Source organism: Brienomyrus brachyistius, chromosome 17 (assembly GCF_023856365.1).
Source record: "Brienomyrus brachyistius isolate T26 chromosome 17, BBRACH_0.4, whole genome shotgun sequence".
NCBI lineage: Eukaryota > Metazoa > Chordata > Actinopteri > Osteoglossiformes > Mormyridae > Brienomyrus > Brienomyrus brachyistius.
Window position 1 is genome coordinate 15,387,143 of NC_064549.1, and position 18,108 is coordinate 15,405,250.

The 18,108-nt window shown below is 45.0% G+C and overlaps 1 protein-coding gene across 1 annotated transcript in view; it reads right to left on the minus strand.

The window, feature by feature from the left end:
* pds5b (PDS5 cohesin associated factor B) overlaps positions 1–18,108 on the minus strand; it is a 36,161-nt gene that overhangs the window by 5,435 nt on the left and 12,618 nt on the right. Inside the window, exons 5-26 of the mRNA XM_048980690.1 lie at positions 17,580–17,706; positions 17,399–17,479; positions 16,443–16,583; positions 15,700–15,815; positions 15,299–15,393; positions 14,882–15,027; positions 12,899–13,050; positions 10,535–10,648; positions 10,296–10,377; positions 9,811–9,859; positions 9,571–9,710; positions 9,172–9,287; positions 8,976–9,081; positions 7,586–7,746; positions 6,925–7,048; positions 5,341–5,499; positions 4,828–4,896; positions 4,607–4,743; positions 4,058–4,181; positions 3,302–3,506; positions 2,662–2,776; positions 1,782–1,914 (exon numbers count right to left, since the gene is read on the minus strand). Coding sequence (XP_048836647.1) covers positions 1,782–1,914; positions 2,662–2,776; positions 3,302–3,506; positions 4,058–4,181; positions 4,607–4,743; positions 4,828–4,896; positions 5,341–5,499; positions 6,925–7,048; positions 7,586–7,746; positions 8,976–9,081; positions 9,172–9,287; positions 9,571–9,710; positions 9,811–9,859; positions 10,296–10,377; positions 10,535–10,648; positions 12,899–13,050; positions 14,882–15,027; positions 15,299–15,393; positions 15,700–15,815; positions 16,443–16,583; positions 17,399–17,479; positions 17,580–17,706 — 2,692 coding nt within the window. The remainder of the gene's footprint in view (positions 1–1,781; positions 1,915–2,661; positions 2,777–3,301; positions 3,507–4,057; positions 4,182–4,606; positions 4,744–4,827; positions 4,897–5,340; positions 5,500–6,924; positions 7,049–7,585; positions 7,747–8,975; positions 9,082–9,171; positions 9,288–9,570; positions 9,711–9,810; positions 9,860–10,295; positions 10,378–10,534; positions 10,649–12,898; positions 13,051–14,881; positions 15,028–15,298; positions 15,394–15,699; positions 15,816–16,442; positions 16,584–17,398; positions 17,480–17,579; positions 17,707–18,108) is intronic.

Consider the following 18,108-nt stretch of genomic DNA (forward strand, 5'->3'; position numbering starts at 1 on the left):
ATGAAGGACTGACATCCCTCACAGGGTATCCCAGTTCCCCATGAAGGACTGACATCCCTCACAGGGTATCCCAGTGCCCCATGAAGGACTGACATCCCTCACAGGGTATCCCAGTGCCCCATGAAGGACTGACATCTCCTACAGGGTATCCCAGTGCCCCATGAATGACTGACATCCCCCGCAGGGTATCCCAGGGCTCTGCGATGGACTGACATCTCCCGCAGGGTATCCCAGTGCCCCATGACAGACTGACATCCCCCGCAGGGTACCCCAGTGCTCTGTAATGGACTGACATCCCCCGCAGGGTATCCCAGTGCCCCATGACAGACTAACATCCCCCGCAGGGTACCCCAGTGCTCTGTAATGGACTGACATCCCCTGCGGGGTATCCCAGTGCCCCATAAAGGACTGACATCCCTCACAGGGTATCCCAGTGCCCCATGAAGGACTGACATCCCTCACAGGGTATCCCAGTGCCCCATGAAGGACTGACATCCCTCACAGGGTATCCCAGTGCCCCATGAAGGACTGACATCCCTCACAGGGTATCCCAGTGCCCCATGAAGGACTGACATCCCTCACAGGGTATCCCAGTGCCCCATGAAGGACTGACATCTCCTGCAGGGTATCCCAGTGCCCCATGAAGGACTGACATCTCCTGCAGGGTATCCCAGTGCCCCATGAAGGACTGACATCTCCTGCAGGGTATCCCAGTGCCCCATGAAGGACTGACATCTCCTGCAGGGTATCCCAGTGCTCTTTGATGGATTGACATCTCCTGCGGGGTATCCCAGGGCCTGGTGAAGGACTGATATTCCTCACAGGGTATGCCAGTGCTCTTTGATGGACTGACATCCCCTGCAGGGTATCCCAGTGCTCCATGATGGACTAACATCCCCCGCAGGGTATCCCAGGGCTCTGCGATGGACTGACATCTCCCACAGGGTATCCCAGTGCTCCATGATGGACTAACATCCCCCGCAGGGTATCCCAGTGCTCTTTGATGGACTGACATCCCCTGCAGGGTATCCCAGTGCTCCATGATGGATTAACATCCCCCGTAGGGTATCCCAGGGCTCTGCGATGGACTGACATCTCCCACAGGGTATCCCAGTGCCCCATGACAGACTGACATCCCCCGCAGGGTACCCCAGTGCTCTGTAATGGACTGACATCCCCCGCAGGGTATCCCAGTGCCCCATGACAGACTAACATCCCCCGCAGGGTACCCCAGTGCTCTGTAATGGACTGACATCCCCTGCAGGGTATTCCAGTGCCATATGATGACTGGGACAGGCTCCAGGTCTGGTTGGAAATTGATAAAATACTAATTCACCCTCCAAAATACAGTTACTGTACTTTTTCGACCTTTTACCATTTATGTATGCTGCAGGATAATTCTATACCTGGAAATTATTTTATCTACATATAATTTGAACCAGCTACTAGTTACTTAAGATAGCAGACAACTTTAAGTGTTCAGCAGCAATGTTTTCACACAAAGCTGGGTAAACATTCTTTTTAAAAAAAACTGTTGTAGAAGATGGATCAATTAGATGTTTTTAATGCCTTAAAATATACAGCTTATTAAAGTTTTCCTGTTTTACTTCCAGTATGTTTCACTACTTTCAGATTTACATCAAATATGCTTCTCCAGTAATAAACAGCCAGCTAACTAATGGAAGTTTTATGGTAAATTTTACACCACCTAAAACAGCACTCTATATGGAGAGAGTGATTTAAAGGGTTTAAACCTTTATGGGTGTTCGATGTTCACTTACCTCATTTGTCTTGGGGTTGTCTAGTGTCTGGCCACATTTCGCCCATTTAATGTTCTCCACCAACTTCCGGATGAACGTGAGACTGTTGCTCTCGTTTTTCACCATTAGCATGTCAACAACAAACCGCAAGCACCTGCAGATAATGACAGACCAAGTAAGGGCTGTTTCAGTCCCGTCATCCTGGAACGACCAGCTGTTTCAAGGCCACATCTGACCATAAAACAGACGATGAACTGTGACCCAACCGTGCTCTCCTGGTAGCTATGTATCATGCACATAAACAATAAAAGCTACAACCACAACATCCATAAAAGCTTCACCATGTTTACTGCCAGTGCTCAGGGGCAGATTAACGTCTCTGGTGGCCCTTCCCTGACATGGGCAGGCCACTTGAGTTATTTTTTGAAGCAAAAGAGAAACGAATTCAAACAAATAAAAAATGACACAAAGTCAATAATCCATTACTGGCAGGGGATGATGTGGATCGGTGGATCGTTTGGCCAGATTTGATGAGTTTATCTATTCCATTTTCCTGATGTTTGCTAGGGCCCTTGGCTACAGTCTACATTGGACTGTGCTTTGATCTGCCCCTGCCAATGCTCTGAGCTTAGAGCATCTTGCTTTGCTATGAACTGATTTGACATTGGCACCAAGTTCAGCTGTCTTTTTCATTATTCATGACAGTGAATGCCAGGATATATAATTGCCACACAACAGGAGAGCTCACTTAGAACTATTAGAGCTAAATCCTTCGGTGATCTTTCCAGAACCCTTTGTAGATTCCATGAAGCTTCCATTTCTTTTTTGTTTTTGATTGATGGGTTATTATACAGAAATAGTGACTAAAAGCACTGGAAGGACAAAGAGCAGTCATACTCACTCCCTGATTCCTTTCAGCTGCTTAGCGTCCTGTGCTGTGACGTAGTCTGGGTCGTGAGCAAGCAGGTAAATGGTGTACGGTACCACGTACTCTGGCAGGAGGGAGGGCAGCTTCCCTGCAGGGCACAGAGAGGGAACCAGGGAAGCTCAGTGCGGGTCCTCACCAATAGCCATTAACTGTATAATGGGCTGTTATGTCAAAAGATGGCAGCACAAAAACCCAAGATGAGACAGGCCAGTCCGACAGCATAGGACGGCCTCTGGCTACACACAAGAGGGACAGACAAGATTTGGAACCGAAAGATTGGGGAAAGTCTAGAGCTGAGGTCCCCAACTCTTTTTCCCTGAGGGCCAAATTCCATTAGCGACACAAAGCTCAGGGTTACTGCATCTGGAAAAAATGCAGATCAAATTTGCTGGCTGGACTGAATTGTATTTCGAATCAGAGTCTGCCAGCTGGAGACCACTGGCCTGGAGGAACTGAAAGACACTGATATTAATTTAAGAAACAATACATGCTACCTTTAAGTAAAGGAAACAGCTCAGAGGAAATAAGAGTAGATCTTTTTTCCTCTGAGTAGGGGGAAGGGGGAGGAAAGTGGGAGCCGGGGGCGGTGTGGTCACCCCCTGGGCCGCCTCACCGCTGAGCGGGGCGTGCTGCCTCAGGTACTGCCTGCGGACGTGGACGTTCCTGAGAAAGCACTGGCGGGCATGAGCCTGGTGCTCCCTCATGGGGTCCTTGGTGCACAGGGCATATATGGCCATGTACTGTATGGGGAGCCGCAGCCTCCAGAGGGCGCTGTGCAGCTTCTGGGTGAAGGCCTGGCGTACCTGGACGCATTCGTCCTGAGGAAGACCAGGTCGCTATTAGCCCACTAAATCCCAGTCACATTTATTAGTAAATAAACATCTTACACATTGGTGCTCTTATAATAATAATAATAATATTGTTGTTGTTGTTGTTGCACTGTTGCTGCAATATTACTGTGAGATTTGAGGCAGGTGATGAGCCAAAATGTTCACTTTACCCATTAATGATAATTGGCTTCTATTTTTTTTCTCCTAGACCCTAGAAACTCTCAAGATCTAACCTCTGGTTCCTTTCCTGTATCTTTCGTTTGTGCCAAAGATCAGATGGCAGCCTTTCATTACCGTTCTTCTCTTATCTGTTTCATTAAAGCCTTCTCTGCTCCTGTAACCTAATAGAGCCGCCATTCCATCCACCTGCCTCATTACAAACCAGATAACAAATACAGACATGCAGGCCGAATAGAAAAAAATATTGACAGCAAACACTGCACTGGCTCTGATGTTATAATACTGTGGCCACTTGAGGTTACTCTGAACATTTGAATGACAAAGGTACAGGGGCTGCTGGGAAGGGGGCGTGGCCTTACATTGATGAGGAGCGCACAGAGCCGGTATAGCTCCTGCGTGATGCTCTCCTGGTAGCAGGGTTCCTGTGCCAGCCTTAATACAGCGCAGCCCGCGGCCAGACGCAGCCTCGACATGTCCACCTTCCTGGGGGCAAGGCTATGGCAGTGACCCCCCCCATCAGCGATGCGGTACCCCCTGCTCGGTAACCTCAAACATTTCAGTCACCTATCCAGGCACATTATTCCTCTAATCTAATGATTTCCTACAACAACATTTTTTCAGTTAGGATTAATTTATGACTTCAGATATACTATTTAGATTTTTTTGATAATGGCTCATGACTCATGCATTCATTTTAAAAACATGTCATATACAAGCAAAAACAAACAAGCTGGAAACAGAGCGAGGCTCTAATTGCATCCCACAGCCCAGACAAAGGTCCCTGAGATTTTAGTTTGAACGCATACAGAGGGACATAATGCCGGCTTGCAGAAGCATCTAAAACCTGCCCTCGATTAGCTTTGTTGGGTTTTATGTTTAAATGTATAGCTGGCTGCCCACAGCCTTACCTCAGCCTGCCCCCACCGGTCAGATCCCCGCCGCCCTTCAGGATGGCCGTCAGCACCTTCACGATGGAGTTCGCCCACTCACTCTGACTGTTTTTCATTCCCAGCAGCCACCTCACCATCAGTTTGATGCCCTGAATCTGGAAAAAAGAAAAAAAACATAGTTGCAAATGGTGGGCCAACCGGCACGCCGGGAATGGTATGGGGGAGGGGCTTGGCCTCACCTTCGCCAGGGTTTCGGGAGAAAGTTCATCATGGGGGGCCCACAGTTTGGCTGCCTTCTTCCCGGGAATCTGAGTGACAGGAATATTCAAAGATCACAGTCATCAGAATTTATAGGTTGCGAAGGGGTGGAAAATTTGTGGAAACTTCCCATTCCATGGGAAGTTAAGATCGGGAATTTTAGAAATACTCCAAGTTGGAAACTCTCTATGGGAATTAACGGGGAAATTCTCAGAATTTGGCTACTCTAATATTTGAAAATACCCACAGGTTCATTTAGAATCTGATGGAGACTAGTGTAGTCTTGAATAGATGGAAATGATTTGGCTTAAAATGAAGTGTAAGAAAATTTTCAGAAGCACATGGCAGGATCAAACACATATTCAATGACTTCAGCTGCCCAGTTAGATTCCGTCGTTGGGCCAGTGGGTGGTTCCTTATTGTCCAATACTTGATTTTGAAGAGTGCATGAGGGAGACTCCACACAAACACGGATGAATCAATACATAACACACCTGGTCGTTCATGAGCAGGTCCTTGATGACAAAGTTGGCCACCAGGGACTTCAGTGAGCTGCTGAACTGCCCGGGGGCCAGCATGGCCAGGTGGCCGAGGGTGATGAGGGGCGTGATGAGCTTCTCAGGGCTGCCAGCATCCAGGGCCTGGTGCAGAGGCTGCAGGCAGTAGGAGCAACATTGGATCTATACCCTGATATAGAGCATAGGATGTGGTCTAGGGCACCACATGGCCTTCAACTGCCACTGGAACAACAACTCTATGTACCCGACTAAAATCTGTCAAACCATATTAGGTCTGGAGTCTATCGCAGGAAACTCAGAGCACAAGCCTCTTAGGTCACAGTCCGCTGCAGAACACGTTATACATATTCAACATATTATGTGCAATACTTTTGTTTCTGTTGTGTTCTTAATTAATAAACCATGATAGAACTACTTGTTGAATACTTGGTACGATTTAAATGAACATGTTTCTGAACTGTCTTGTGAATTTCCCTAGTGGCGGCCTCAACCTGGAGAGGACAGAGGACAGCAATGCTACGTTATACCTCCCAGGCTGGAGGATTGAATATGGTTTCAACTGTGTGTGTGTGTGTGTGTGTGTGTGTAGTTTTTCATGGAGAGCAATTCAAAGATGAATGGATGAGTGTCTTCAAAAGTTCTAAGCTCTTGTTAAATCAAGCGGGAACCTGATTCACTTTTATTAACTTCTGTACCAATTCAATTATTGGCTCACAAATAATTTCATTAAAGAAAAGAAAATATTTTAAAGCATGGGAACATCTGGAACAATTTTCTATTAATCATCTAAATAAAAATCCATTGAATTAATTAACAATGTGGCCTTTTTTCCTTCCTAAGAAATTAAGGATTTTAATTTAGTTTGACAAAATGATGGCAAGTGCTCAACTATGAATTAAGCCGAATGTGATGTGAAAAGTGCTTCTACTCCAACAAGCCCTTTCAATGCTAAGTGATTAAACGGAAACCAGCATGCAGTACAGAGCTGTGGAAAACAATTTCCCCGATGGGGAAAAATAAGTCTAACTAACTAACAGTTGCCGGAACAAGGATTCTGAAACCTTTGTCTAAATCATGGGGATCTGATGAAGATGGAAGGTACATATGAAGGACCCTCTGAGCAAAGCCTCACCAACACCTCATATAACAAAGGTCTGAGATCAGAAAGTCTGTGCAAAATGGCTGATTCATCCCCAAAATGTACCCTATGACAATAGTAGCACTGATTGGGGCACTCCTACTCAGGTGGAGAGCCACTCCTAAAGAAGAAATGTCAAATAACTGGATGGTTAGCTTCTGAAGGTAACTGAGTCCAGTGCATTTCAAAAACAACCAAACCACCACCAGTAATGTGGGGTGCTTATATGTTATTTTGATTACACGGTGATGGACTTCCTGTCCAAATATTCACATAGTACTGGATCTTGAATTGTTTCAAGAAGTATTCACAATAATCTGTATTAGAAGAGATGCAAGCCATTTTTAAGATACCCCCAGTAAAGCATTAAGATGGAAATGAAAATAGTGACTGAGATAAAAGAGAACCATTATATGTTTTACCTGAAATATCTCCGCAAACTGTGCATCTCTGTTGGAGAAGATGGTGTGGATGCAGTGAACGGCGAGCTTGGCCTGTCGGGGCAGCCCATTCTTTGCTTTCTGCTGCAGTAATGGCAGGAGGGCCCTAGAGGGCGCATGAGGTGGCAATGACTTGAGAGAACCTCCCTTACACAGCTATTTATTGAATCTACCATGGGTAAAATGTCTGCAGAGTTAAAACGATGCAATTAAAATGATAGCATCCTAATTCTAAAGAGACTGTAGCTGGAGTGGCTATTGCTACCTATTTTCACTGCACTATTGCACATGTGTTGTTTATTATTCATTTGCATAGTGCAGGTTATTCTTTATACTCGGTGAAGCTGAAGAATTTCAGTATCCTTGTTGCGCATTGCCAGTAAAACATGATGAATCCTGACATATTTCTTGAGTGTTACAGGCATTAGGAAATTGCCTGCGACGTTGTCCTGGTTGTTCCTATTTGCTTGTGATTTGTAAAATGAAACGTCGCCGGTTCTGTAACGAAATGCAACTCCTTCAGTGTTAGTGTCACATCTCCTGCCCACCAAGAGCTGTCCTAAAGCAGGTGGTCATGTCACTGTTTCATGGGCCCCTTAGTGACCATCTCACGAAAAATGTCACGGAGACGAGAGGGCCTCACTGTATGAGGTGTGGGAAGCTCTCCTCTATCCCTCCACCCGTGTTCCTGAAAATCTGCAGGGACGCCTCAGCCACCTTTTCGTCATCCATCTTCATGCAGTCCAGCAGAGACTCTAAGGTCTCAGCCGAGTGGAAGGACATGGAGTGCGTGAAGGACAGAACCTGGGGTGGGGAGGTGGGAGGAGCCATGTTCAAGCATGAATAACGAGATCATTTCCTGATATGTCATCACCTTTCCAGTCACTTCCTTCATCTCTGCAGGGATCACTGCAGACCTGAGACAAACTGTAGGAGAATTTCCATAAAAATCAAAAGGGTCTGTCCATCCAAATGTGAGACTTCCCAAGAAATGCCCATTATAGATGGTGCATCAATACAAGAAGCAAGAGAAACATGATTGCTGATGCAGTGTATCTCTACATCTAGACTCTAGACTGACACCCCCCAAGGTATATTTTCAGACATGCTCATAAGAACATAAGAAATTTACAGACGAGAGGAGGCCATTTTGCCCATCAGGTTCGTTTAGGAGGAATTTGACTTATAGCTAATAGTTCTTAAAATCTTATCTAGCTCTGATTTAAAGGAACCCAGGGTTTTAGCTTGCGCTACACTAACAGGAAGACTATTCCATACTCTAACTACACGCTGTGTAAAGAAGTGCTTCATCAAATCCATTTTAAAATGTTCTCCCGCTAATTTCCACCTATGGCCACAAATTCTAATATTTCAACTAATATTCAAGTAACCATTTGGTAGTACAGCATCCAGACCTTTTTGAATCTTATATACCTGGATCATGTCCCCCTTCTTTGCTTGAGGCTAAACAGATTCAGCTCAGCTAACCTCTCCTCATAAGACATTCCTCGAAGACCAGGAATCATTCTCGTAGCCCTATGTTGAACCTTTTCTAAGGCAGTAATGTCCTTCTTAAGGCATAGTGACCAAACCTGCACACAATATTCTAGGTGGGGTCTTACCAAGAAATTATATAATCGCAGCATCACTTCCCTTGTCTTAAATTCCACACACCTAGAGATGTAACCCAACATCCTATTGGTCTTTTTTATTGCTTCCCCACACTGGCAGGAGTGGGACATGTAAGCATTAAACTCTAATTCTCATATTTCCCAAAAGACTTAACTGCAGGACTGCACTGACATGTTCCTTTGGCTTAATAAACACTGAACAAATTTATTCAGTATATACACGGTATTAGCAACTATTAACAAGACGACATCAGTACTCAGTTATCCTACTGCTCCACACTGCTACCATATTACTGCACACAGTACACTAGGTTACCCTAAACTGCTTACCTCATTTGCCCCATGCCCCATTACCCTCAGTGTTACCTAGCTGACCCAAAAGTGTTGATCCCACCCAGTTACCTTCAGTAGCTGCAAACCGCCCTTGACAGCTTGTTCTGTGGACACGCCCTCATCGTCATCATTTGCTGTCCCCTCTATCGAGCGGTTCATCTGTTTGATCAGGGCGCTGCATGGGGGCCCAGAGAGGAGGCAGATATGAGAACAAGAATAGTGCCCCCAGTATTAACAGTGGGGGGCGACCACTTCAGTCAGGCACCTGATGGACTCTGCGTCGATGTGAACTGGTGCGATTCTCTCCAACAGGGATGTCACCATCTCCGCAAAAGGGCTGCTGTGCTGTCCAAGATGGTCCAGAGCCTTTGTGATGTCTCTCTACAAATACAACAGAACAGGAAAAAAAATACAGCAGTATGTCTGTATGCTACGGTAGCACTTAATTCAGTTGGCCAAAGCTCTTTTTGCATATCCTACAATGTGGCTAACTTCGAGTGGGAGTGCAGTCTTCTCATTTTGAAAGGGAGCTAAACTTCTGACCACAAGGTCACAAAATAAAATGTGGGTTCTGCGGCTGAGACTGAACAACAGTCCTATCAGCAGGGATCTGACTCGCCCGTGGGCTTAGAAATAAGAGCAGTGTGTTTTCTGTAAAGCTCACCACACAGCCCTCGGCCTGCTGGCGGGCGCAGCATGGGCTGACCACCATCTCCAGCTGTTTCCGGATCTTGCCGTCCTCCTCTAGGAGCTGGGCCAACTTCTTGACGAAGTCCTTGGCCCTGCCCAGGGCCGGCAGGTTCCCTAGAGCACAGCAGTGGCCGCGTTTCCATAAATCCAGTCTTTATTCATCATTGTTTTAAAAGAAAACGTGAGAAAACGGGAGTTCACGAAAAGCACCTACTCGCGATGACCGAGACTTTGAAAAAAACAGCTTTGCTACATGTTTCTGACTGCAAAAGAAAGAAAAAAATGGTTAAACTTTAAACATCTAAATCATTACAAGTTTCAGGTCATTCTACGTCTGATTGATGCTTGCAACTTTGGGTGGAACATTGGGGGGGGGGGGATTGAGGTCTCCACCCATTTTGTCATTATTTTTGGAGTATTTGTGTTTCCTGGTTCTGATTATTGGGGGGGATACATACTCCCCCCCCCACCCCACCTCCACTGTGCAGGCAGACTCTACACTCTTGAGATCCACTCCTTTCCAGCATGAGAGTTACAGGTCACATGCTCTTACAAACAAAGAAAGTATCAGCCCGATAAACCGAGCATCAGTTACTGCCAGCCAGCACCCTGGGAACTGAATTCATGTAATAAGGGCCACTTAATGGATTCCTCTGCTTTGTTCAAAATGTCAACATATAATGTAACGGAGGGACTCACTTTGGGCTTATTGAGCAGGTCCAGCAGGTCTTTAACGTGACGCCGCAGGACACTCTGACATTTCCACATCTCATTTAGGGCCCTGGAGGTCAGTATAACAGAGGCCAGGGAGAATTTCATTTTCACAGCTGCACAGAGATTTCTGACAGCCATCCAACCAGCTGGCATATTTTCTACATTTTGCAGATCAGAGAGCAGCATCCATGGTTATAATATTCCAGGGCAGTCACACCACTCACTTGACGGCATTGACGTCCAGGGCTGCATACAGGTAGTAGAGGCACTTCATCTTCTCCGTTGTTTCCAGAGTGTGTGGCACCATGTACTGGGCAAAGATCTGCTCGACAAGCACCCTACGGCAGTGGTGATGGGGGGGGCTCAGTGCTGGGCAATGATTCCGGCATTCTGAGCATCTCCCACAGTCTGTTTCTCTCCTATTTTGCCATCTTAACATGTATGAAATTGCAGTGCTGCTGCAGATGGCTGGTGCACACTGTAGAACGGACCCTAATCCCATTTCCTAAACCGTGTAGTGAATGATGGATCAATTAAGCAGCCTGTGTTTGACCTTTATTCTCTCACCACTTACTCTTCCCTCTTCCCTAATCCCTTCTTTCCTTCATCGGGGTCTCTCTCGCCACTAATCTTTCTGAAAAACCCGGTTTTAAAGGATTACCATCTTAATCTTAAAGTGTGGAATTCTGACTCTTGGTTTGCCAGCCTCAAGCAATTTATTTAATTTTTAGATCTTGCTCCATGTTGTTGTCTTGGAATGTTTCCAGACTGAAAATAAGTTAGTATGCCATATAATTAAAACATATATCTAAACATTACCCAGTTTCTGCCACAGCAGTCTATCCCCATACCATTTACAGATACCCAGGAGCGATAATATAGTAGCACTCTGCATAAAGCTGTCATCTAAAATGTATTATAGATACCTCCATAGTACATTATGATGGTTGGTATAACAATTAAAAAACCATTAAAGCATCTTCTACTGACAGTCACAATGCATTATAATGTTGATTATAATACTTCATTAGGTCTAATGAAGCTCTCAACTGCAATACACTGTAGATACCTTCATAACGCATTATAATGGTCAGTATACGAATTAATAAAGAATTACAGCATATTCTATATAACAGTCATATGGAATTATAGTGTTGATTATAATAAACTCTGATGAAGCTCCCATCTATAATGCACAATAGATACTTTCATAATGCATTATAAAGGTCAGTATAAGAATTAAGGATGCTTTGTATGGCATTATGAAGCCCTGGGAAAAAAATTAAGAGACCACAAGTTTTTTGCTTTACTCATTTCTCAATGGGTCTGCATCTGTGAATAATATATATTTTTTTGCAAACTGCAGCCTGGTTCTTCCCCTTTCATCATTAATGAAGGGCTTCTTCCTTGCTTTATGGGACTTCAGTCCTGCTTCTAGGATGTGATGATATGAACTGTCCTAGCAGTGCACTTCACATCTGCAATTAATGTTTCCCATTTCCTTTGAAGGTCACTTGATGTCATCCTCTGATTCATGAGAAACTGTCAGATAAGTTACCAGCGATCTCACTTCCGCCCTGCACTTGGCTGGTTTTTGATCATTCTCAGCATCTCCTGCTTCACCTTGGTCTTGTGTACTGCTGTCTTAGAAAATTTTAGCCAGGACACAACCTGCTGCTCAATGTAGCCTTCTGAAAGCAGAACCAGGATTAAACTGGGGTTTTAATAAAGAAAATAAAAATAAATAATATATCAAGTGGTCTCTTAATTTCTTCCAGAGCTGTATAGTGCATTATAGATGAGAGCTTCACAAAGCATTCATATAGATTAACAATATGGCTATAATGTGTTATGCCTTGTTATAAATATTTATTTTATATTATGTTTATAATGCATTATGAATACATTAAACTGTGTTATGAATATGCTCAGGGGGCGGCATGGTGCTGCAGTGGTTAGCACTGTTGCCTCACACCTCTGGGACCCGGGTTCGAGTCTCCGCCTGGGTCACATGTGTGTGGAGTTTGCATGTTCTCCCCATGTCGTCATGGGGTTTTCTCCGGGTACTCCGGTTTCCCCCCACAGTCCAAAAACACGCTGAGGCTAATTGGAGTTGCTAAATTGCCCGTAGGAGTGCATGTGAGAGTGAATGGTGTGTGAGTGTGCCCTGCTAAGGGCTGGCCCCCCATCCTGGGTTGTTCCCTGCCTCATGCCCATTGCTTCCGGGATAGGCTCCGGACCCCCCGCGACCCAGTAGGATAAGCGGTTTGGAAAATGGATGGATGGATATGCTCATAGTATCTTACAGACACAGCATTCATAGAAAGTGTTACCAATAATATCCTGAGGCAAAAATATATTACCTTCAAAATAACAATAAGAAAGAGCCATCAGTGAGAGGGGCGAAATGGCACTTCAGGGGTAGGCTGTTCTCAACAATCCACGTTATTTGTTATATTAATGAGTGCTGAAGGGCTTCTGGGACCGGCCCCGGCTGGAGAACAACTAAGCAGCATCTCCAGATCCCTACACTAAGAAGCTGAAAAGCTCAGTCCCCAAGCTCACAGCCCGGCTCAGCATACCCCCACCTGTCCTCCATGCTCTTCTGGTAGTAGATGTGCAGCAGCTTATTCTTGATCCAGGAGATCCGCTTGACAGCTTCTCGCCCCGCTTCCGCTTGCAGTGCGTACTTCCTGTAGATCTGTGCCAGGCCCATCATCGCCTGCTTACGCACCCTCCACTGAAAAGGGAAAGCGCTCGGCAGGTATCAGGACAGCCAGACTGGGTCATGGATTCACTACTCTGTGAAATAACTTTCGTTTCCTGCATGTCTAATTAGCAAAACTGTAGACTGAGAAGCTCAGGGGGTCAGAGGGGGCGCCACCCCAGTTTGAAGGAAAAGCCGGCAGAGGTCAAAAATTTGTCGCAGAAATAGCTGGCTAAAGGTACAGGGCTCTGGGTACACAGTGGGAGGGTCTAATTGGACATCACTGACCACCGCTCTTTCTATTTAAAAATGCTTTTTAAACAGTGCAGTCAGTATGAGTTATGGCCCAATATATTCATTTGTCCCTCCTGTTCCTTAGCAACAGCAATGTCCTTGGGATTAGATTACAGGGAGAGATGGAGTGCAGGAGGGGAATTACAGGCCCGATGGCTTTGTGATGGGTTCATTAAAATACAATGTCTTCTCCCACCGAAGGTGCCGCTGACATCAGCTTGTTAAAGAAAACAGATATAATATGAATATCATCCATATCGCCACTAAATTGCTGTTCATTTCACCCAAAAAGAAGCAGCAGCCAGTCTGGGTGCAAAATGACTCATGCGATGGTGCAAAAATGGCAGCATTTCTCTCTTTCTGGCTGGTAGAAGCTGCTGTGGAAATGAGCTGAAGCAAGAGCACATCAGTCAAGCGAGGTTTGCATGCAGCTCCCATCCACAGGCACCTGAACTAAATTTAACCCTATTAAGTTGTGCAGGAGTTTGCATGTTCTCCCCATGTTGTCGTGGGGTTTCCTCCGGGTACTCCGGTTCCTCCCACAGTCCAAAAACATGCTGAGGCTAATTGGAGTTGCTAAATTGCCCGTAGGAGTGCATGCGTGAGTGAATGATGTGTGAGTGTGCCCTGCGATGGGCTGGCCCCCCATCCTGGGTTGTTCCCTGCCTCGTGCCAATTGTTTCTGGGATAGGCTCCGGACCCCCCGCGACCCAGTAGGATAAGCGGTTTGGAAAATGGATGGATGGATGGAAGTTGTGCAGGTGTGTGTGTGTGCATGTGGATTATGTTTATATTAAATGTTCCCCAGAATGTAAAAAAAAACAGTTATTTTGACATTGTGGGGACCATTCAGGTTCCTCCAACAATCTGTGAATGCAATCAAAAAATTTTAAATGCTGAAAGTCTCATATTTTGTTTGGTTACTTATGGTTAAGCTTAGGGCTGAGTGGGGGTTAAGGTCGTCATGTTGGGATTATTGTTTTCCCCATAGAAATGAATGGAGAGTCCCCACAAAGATATAATGACAAACCTGTGTGTGTCTGTGTGTATGTGTGTGTACATGTGTATGTGTCCGTGTGTGCGTGTGTGTGTCTGTGTGTATATGTGTGTGTATGCAGATTGTATGCTTTCCCTGTGTTTGCACATGTTGCCCCACCTAAGCAAGCAGTTCGGTTAAATTGATAATTCATAAATTTTGTGTGGTATACTGTAGTGTAATGTTATGTAGTGTAGCATAACATAGTATAGTATAGTATAGTATAGTACTGTATATGTCCTGTTATGTTGCATCCTGTTTCATGCCCTGTGCCTCTAGTGTTCACCGAGACCCTGCACTGTGATGGGTTCATTAAAATACAATGTCTTCTCCCACCGAAGGTGCTGCTGGCATCAGCTTGTTAAAGAAATAGATATAATATGAAAATCATCCATACTGGCCCTAAATTGCTGTTCATTTCACCCAAAAAGAAGCAGCAACCAGTATGTGTGCAAAATGACTCATGCGATGGTGCATTCTGACATGCATGGATTCATTCTGAAAACTGGATGGATGAAAGTTTTAAAGACTAACCTTCTTGTCCAGGGTCCTTTCACGCACAAAACTCAGCAGGTGGTCGTTGACGAGGGCCAGGTCCTTCTTGGCAGCGGTCACAATCGACACAATGACATTGTGCCGGATGGCCTCTTCGAGGTCATGTGACCGACCCCTTAGGTAGTCTGGAAGGTGACAACGCAATGGTATTGGAATCATGAATATAGTGGTGAATTTCAGGAAAGGTGCACTTAGAAACAGTGAGCATTCAACAGTATAAACGTGCATTACATGCTCTGTAAACTGTGCATAAAAATCATAGACCTCTCACTGTTGCAGAGTGAAAAATCATAACTCCCCCCTACACAGAGAAGGTTGGCGAAGTACCAGTGAACTGCAGTGCTTCCTGTAGCCTCAGCAGCTCGCCTATTAGTAACTTTGCTCCAGAGCAGGTACCTGTGAGATCTTTGGCAAGGTCTGGATGGTTGATGAGGCAGGGGCTGGCAAATTTCACACACTCCAGTCGAACAGGAACATGGATGTCATTGAACCTAACAGAGACATCAAAATCAATGGACCACTGTAGAAATCATTACCAAGCACAGTTTACAATGAGTACATTATAGACAACACTGTACAGCTTAATTCCTACTCTCTTTTCTTTGTGTACAATTATTCTTCATCTTTATAAGCATCAGTGAACCATTTGAATCCCGGATAATTCTAAATGGTATCATGCCTTCTGATCATTTGAGGGTTAGCTGGCTGAGATACAAAGCTGTATGGATAAATAATCAGGTTAATAAAAGGTTAATAAAAAGGTTAATGAAGGTTAATAAATAACAATAAAGCTGTACCTTCCAAGAAATAATTGCCAAAGGGACTTGTTCTGTGTCGCCAGTTCGGATTCTTTTGCTCCGAACATTTTGGTCAGAAGCTTGACGACCTGAAGGCGCTGGTCACTGTCGCAGCTCTGGAGGAGCAGAAAGCAGCACAAAGCCTCACTGAAGGCAGCTGTAAAAGCTGGGCTGTACTACGGGTTTACAACATGCACAACGAAAGACTTTCATTGTGTGACTTCAGCTGCTTCTAGATGCCCAAAAAGCACCATCTTAGCTCCAATTTGTGTTATTTGGGTAAACAAAATAACATCCAGATACATGCCACAATTAATTCTGCAAGGATAAAATAACAAACACACACAAGCTACTTGGCATGAGGTCGCAAAATCCACTCATGCCTGACTGGTAACTGAGGTTAAGTCACAATGCTACAACAAACACCCAAGCCTTCTAAGCACCAGATAAGCAGAGGAAATGTCAGGATTATAAGACATGTTCTTTGCGGTGTTCCATAATTCAAAATATGAGGAATATAAGCAGTGGTTAAATGGTAAACTATACATTATAAAATGAAATGTATAACAATGCTGTAGAGACCATTCACACATGCTAGCATCCAAATTAAAATACGTAGATATAAAAACAAGTGTTATTTATTTTCTATTTACCTCTGAAAATAAATAATGCCTAGCCTAAAGACACCCTTTGTGCATGTACTGTATGGAGAATGGGACTGAGGTGGGGGGGGGGGGTCGCACCTTTAGTTTGAACTCGAGCTGGGGGAGCACAGGGAAAATAAGGCGACTGTCGATGCTGTAGAGCTCCAGCATGAGGTCGAGGACGTGCTCTGAGAGGAGGCTCGCGGATGTCTCGCCCAGCATCAGAACCCGGGTAAAGAACTGAACAGTGAAAAAGCCACATATCAGCAAAAATATGGGGGGGGGGGGGGACTGAACCCAAATTCACTTTCAAAGCAGAGTCACTAGCGACAGGAAGAAAGTCCAGTGCATCTGAATTAGTTTAGATGCAACAATTTTTAAACTACATATTTGAAAACCAGCTGTAACTAATTAGTGACTGCTGTAACACATTGGTCTGTGGATTTGTGTTTTTTGTATACTCCTGTAGATTTTATGAAATGCCAAATTATTGTCATCTCATTTCATCTCTATATTCTCCGAGTGCTGGAAAACAGTGACATCTGGTGCTGACAAGCCATGCGACGCTGTGCATGAGAATGCAACAGCTCACACTGCCAAAGTAGGACACTCTAAAATACACGGCACAGATTGCTGCTAATCTAGCAATTCTAAAAAAAAAAACTTAAATTACAGAGGAAGGCTGCATTATCACCAGAAAACTTGCGACACATCACGCCAAACTTTCCAAAGTTTTAATGAGTACAGCTGGGAATATGACTTCAGGCAGGAATTACTCTCTTCCCGGGAAATGCTACGCGGCTGAGAGCGAGTGAAAAACACTGCAGCTGGGAGGTAGCAGTGGATGCCAATTTAGACCCAGGAATGCAGAATCATTGAACTTGTGCTAAAGCGGCACCCCACTGTAGTGGTTATCAAGCTCCTGTCCATGCCAAACTGCTACCTGCGCTTAACACTGACATCGTATAGGAAGCACCATAGCCCATGTAGACTTGATGGATTAGGTGTCATCAGCAACAGCCTAGAGAGTCAGATTTATGAGAAGGTCGCTTTACGTTGGTGATGCAGGGCTGGATGGCCTGGGCAGTCCTCTTCAGCAGGGCTTTGGCCAGCTCATAGGGCTGCTTGTGGAGGTTCTGCAGGAACACGTTAGGTAGCTAGAAGGTTCATGGTGCAGGTTACATATGTTATATGAACATGGGAGCGGTAGTGTGGGGGGATGCAGTCAATGCTCACTTTGTGCCCCGGCACCAGGTTGACCAGCACAGTGTCCAGCAGCTCCTGGGACACGGTGTCCCCCTCACAGATGATGGAACTCATCAGCTCCACCATGTGTATCTGTACTTTCTGTTCGTGGCTGTTGCTGCAAGCAGAGGTGAGGGGCAACACACATATGTTTACAAAGTGACATACAGTATCTCACATTACAAACATATGGCTGTCAAGGGGTCAGCTAGGCATAAGTGCAAGACAAGGCAAGACACGGCAAGACAAGACAAGACACGGCACGGCAAGATAAGATAAGGCAAGACACAGCAAGATAAGATAAGATAAGGCAAGACACGGCAAGATAAGATAGGATAAGGCAAGACACGGCAAGATAAGATAAGATAAGGCAAGACACGGCAAGATAAGATAAGATAAGATAAGATAAGATAAGATAAGATAAGATAAGATAAGATAAGATAAGATAAGGCAAGACACGGCACGGTAAGACACGGCAAGATAAGATAAGATAAGATAAGGCAAGACACGGCACGGCAAG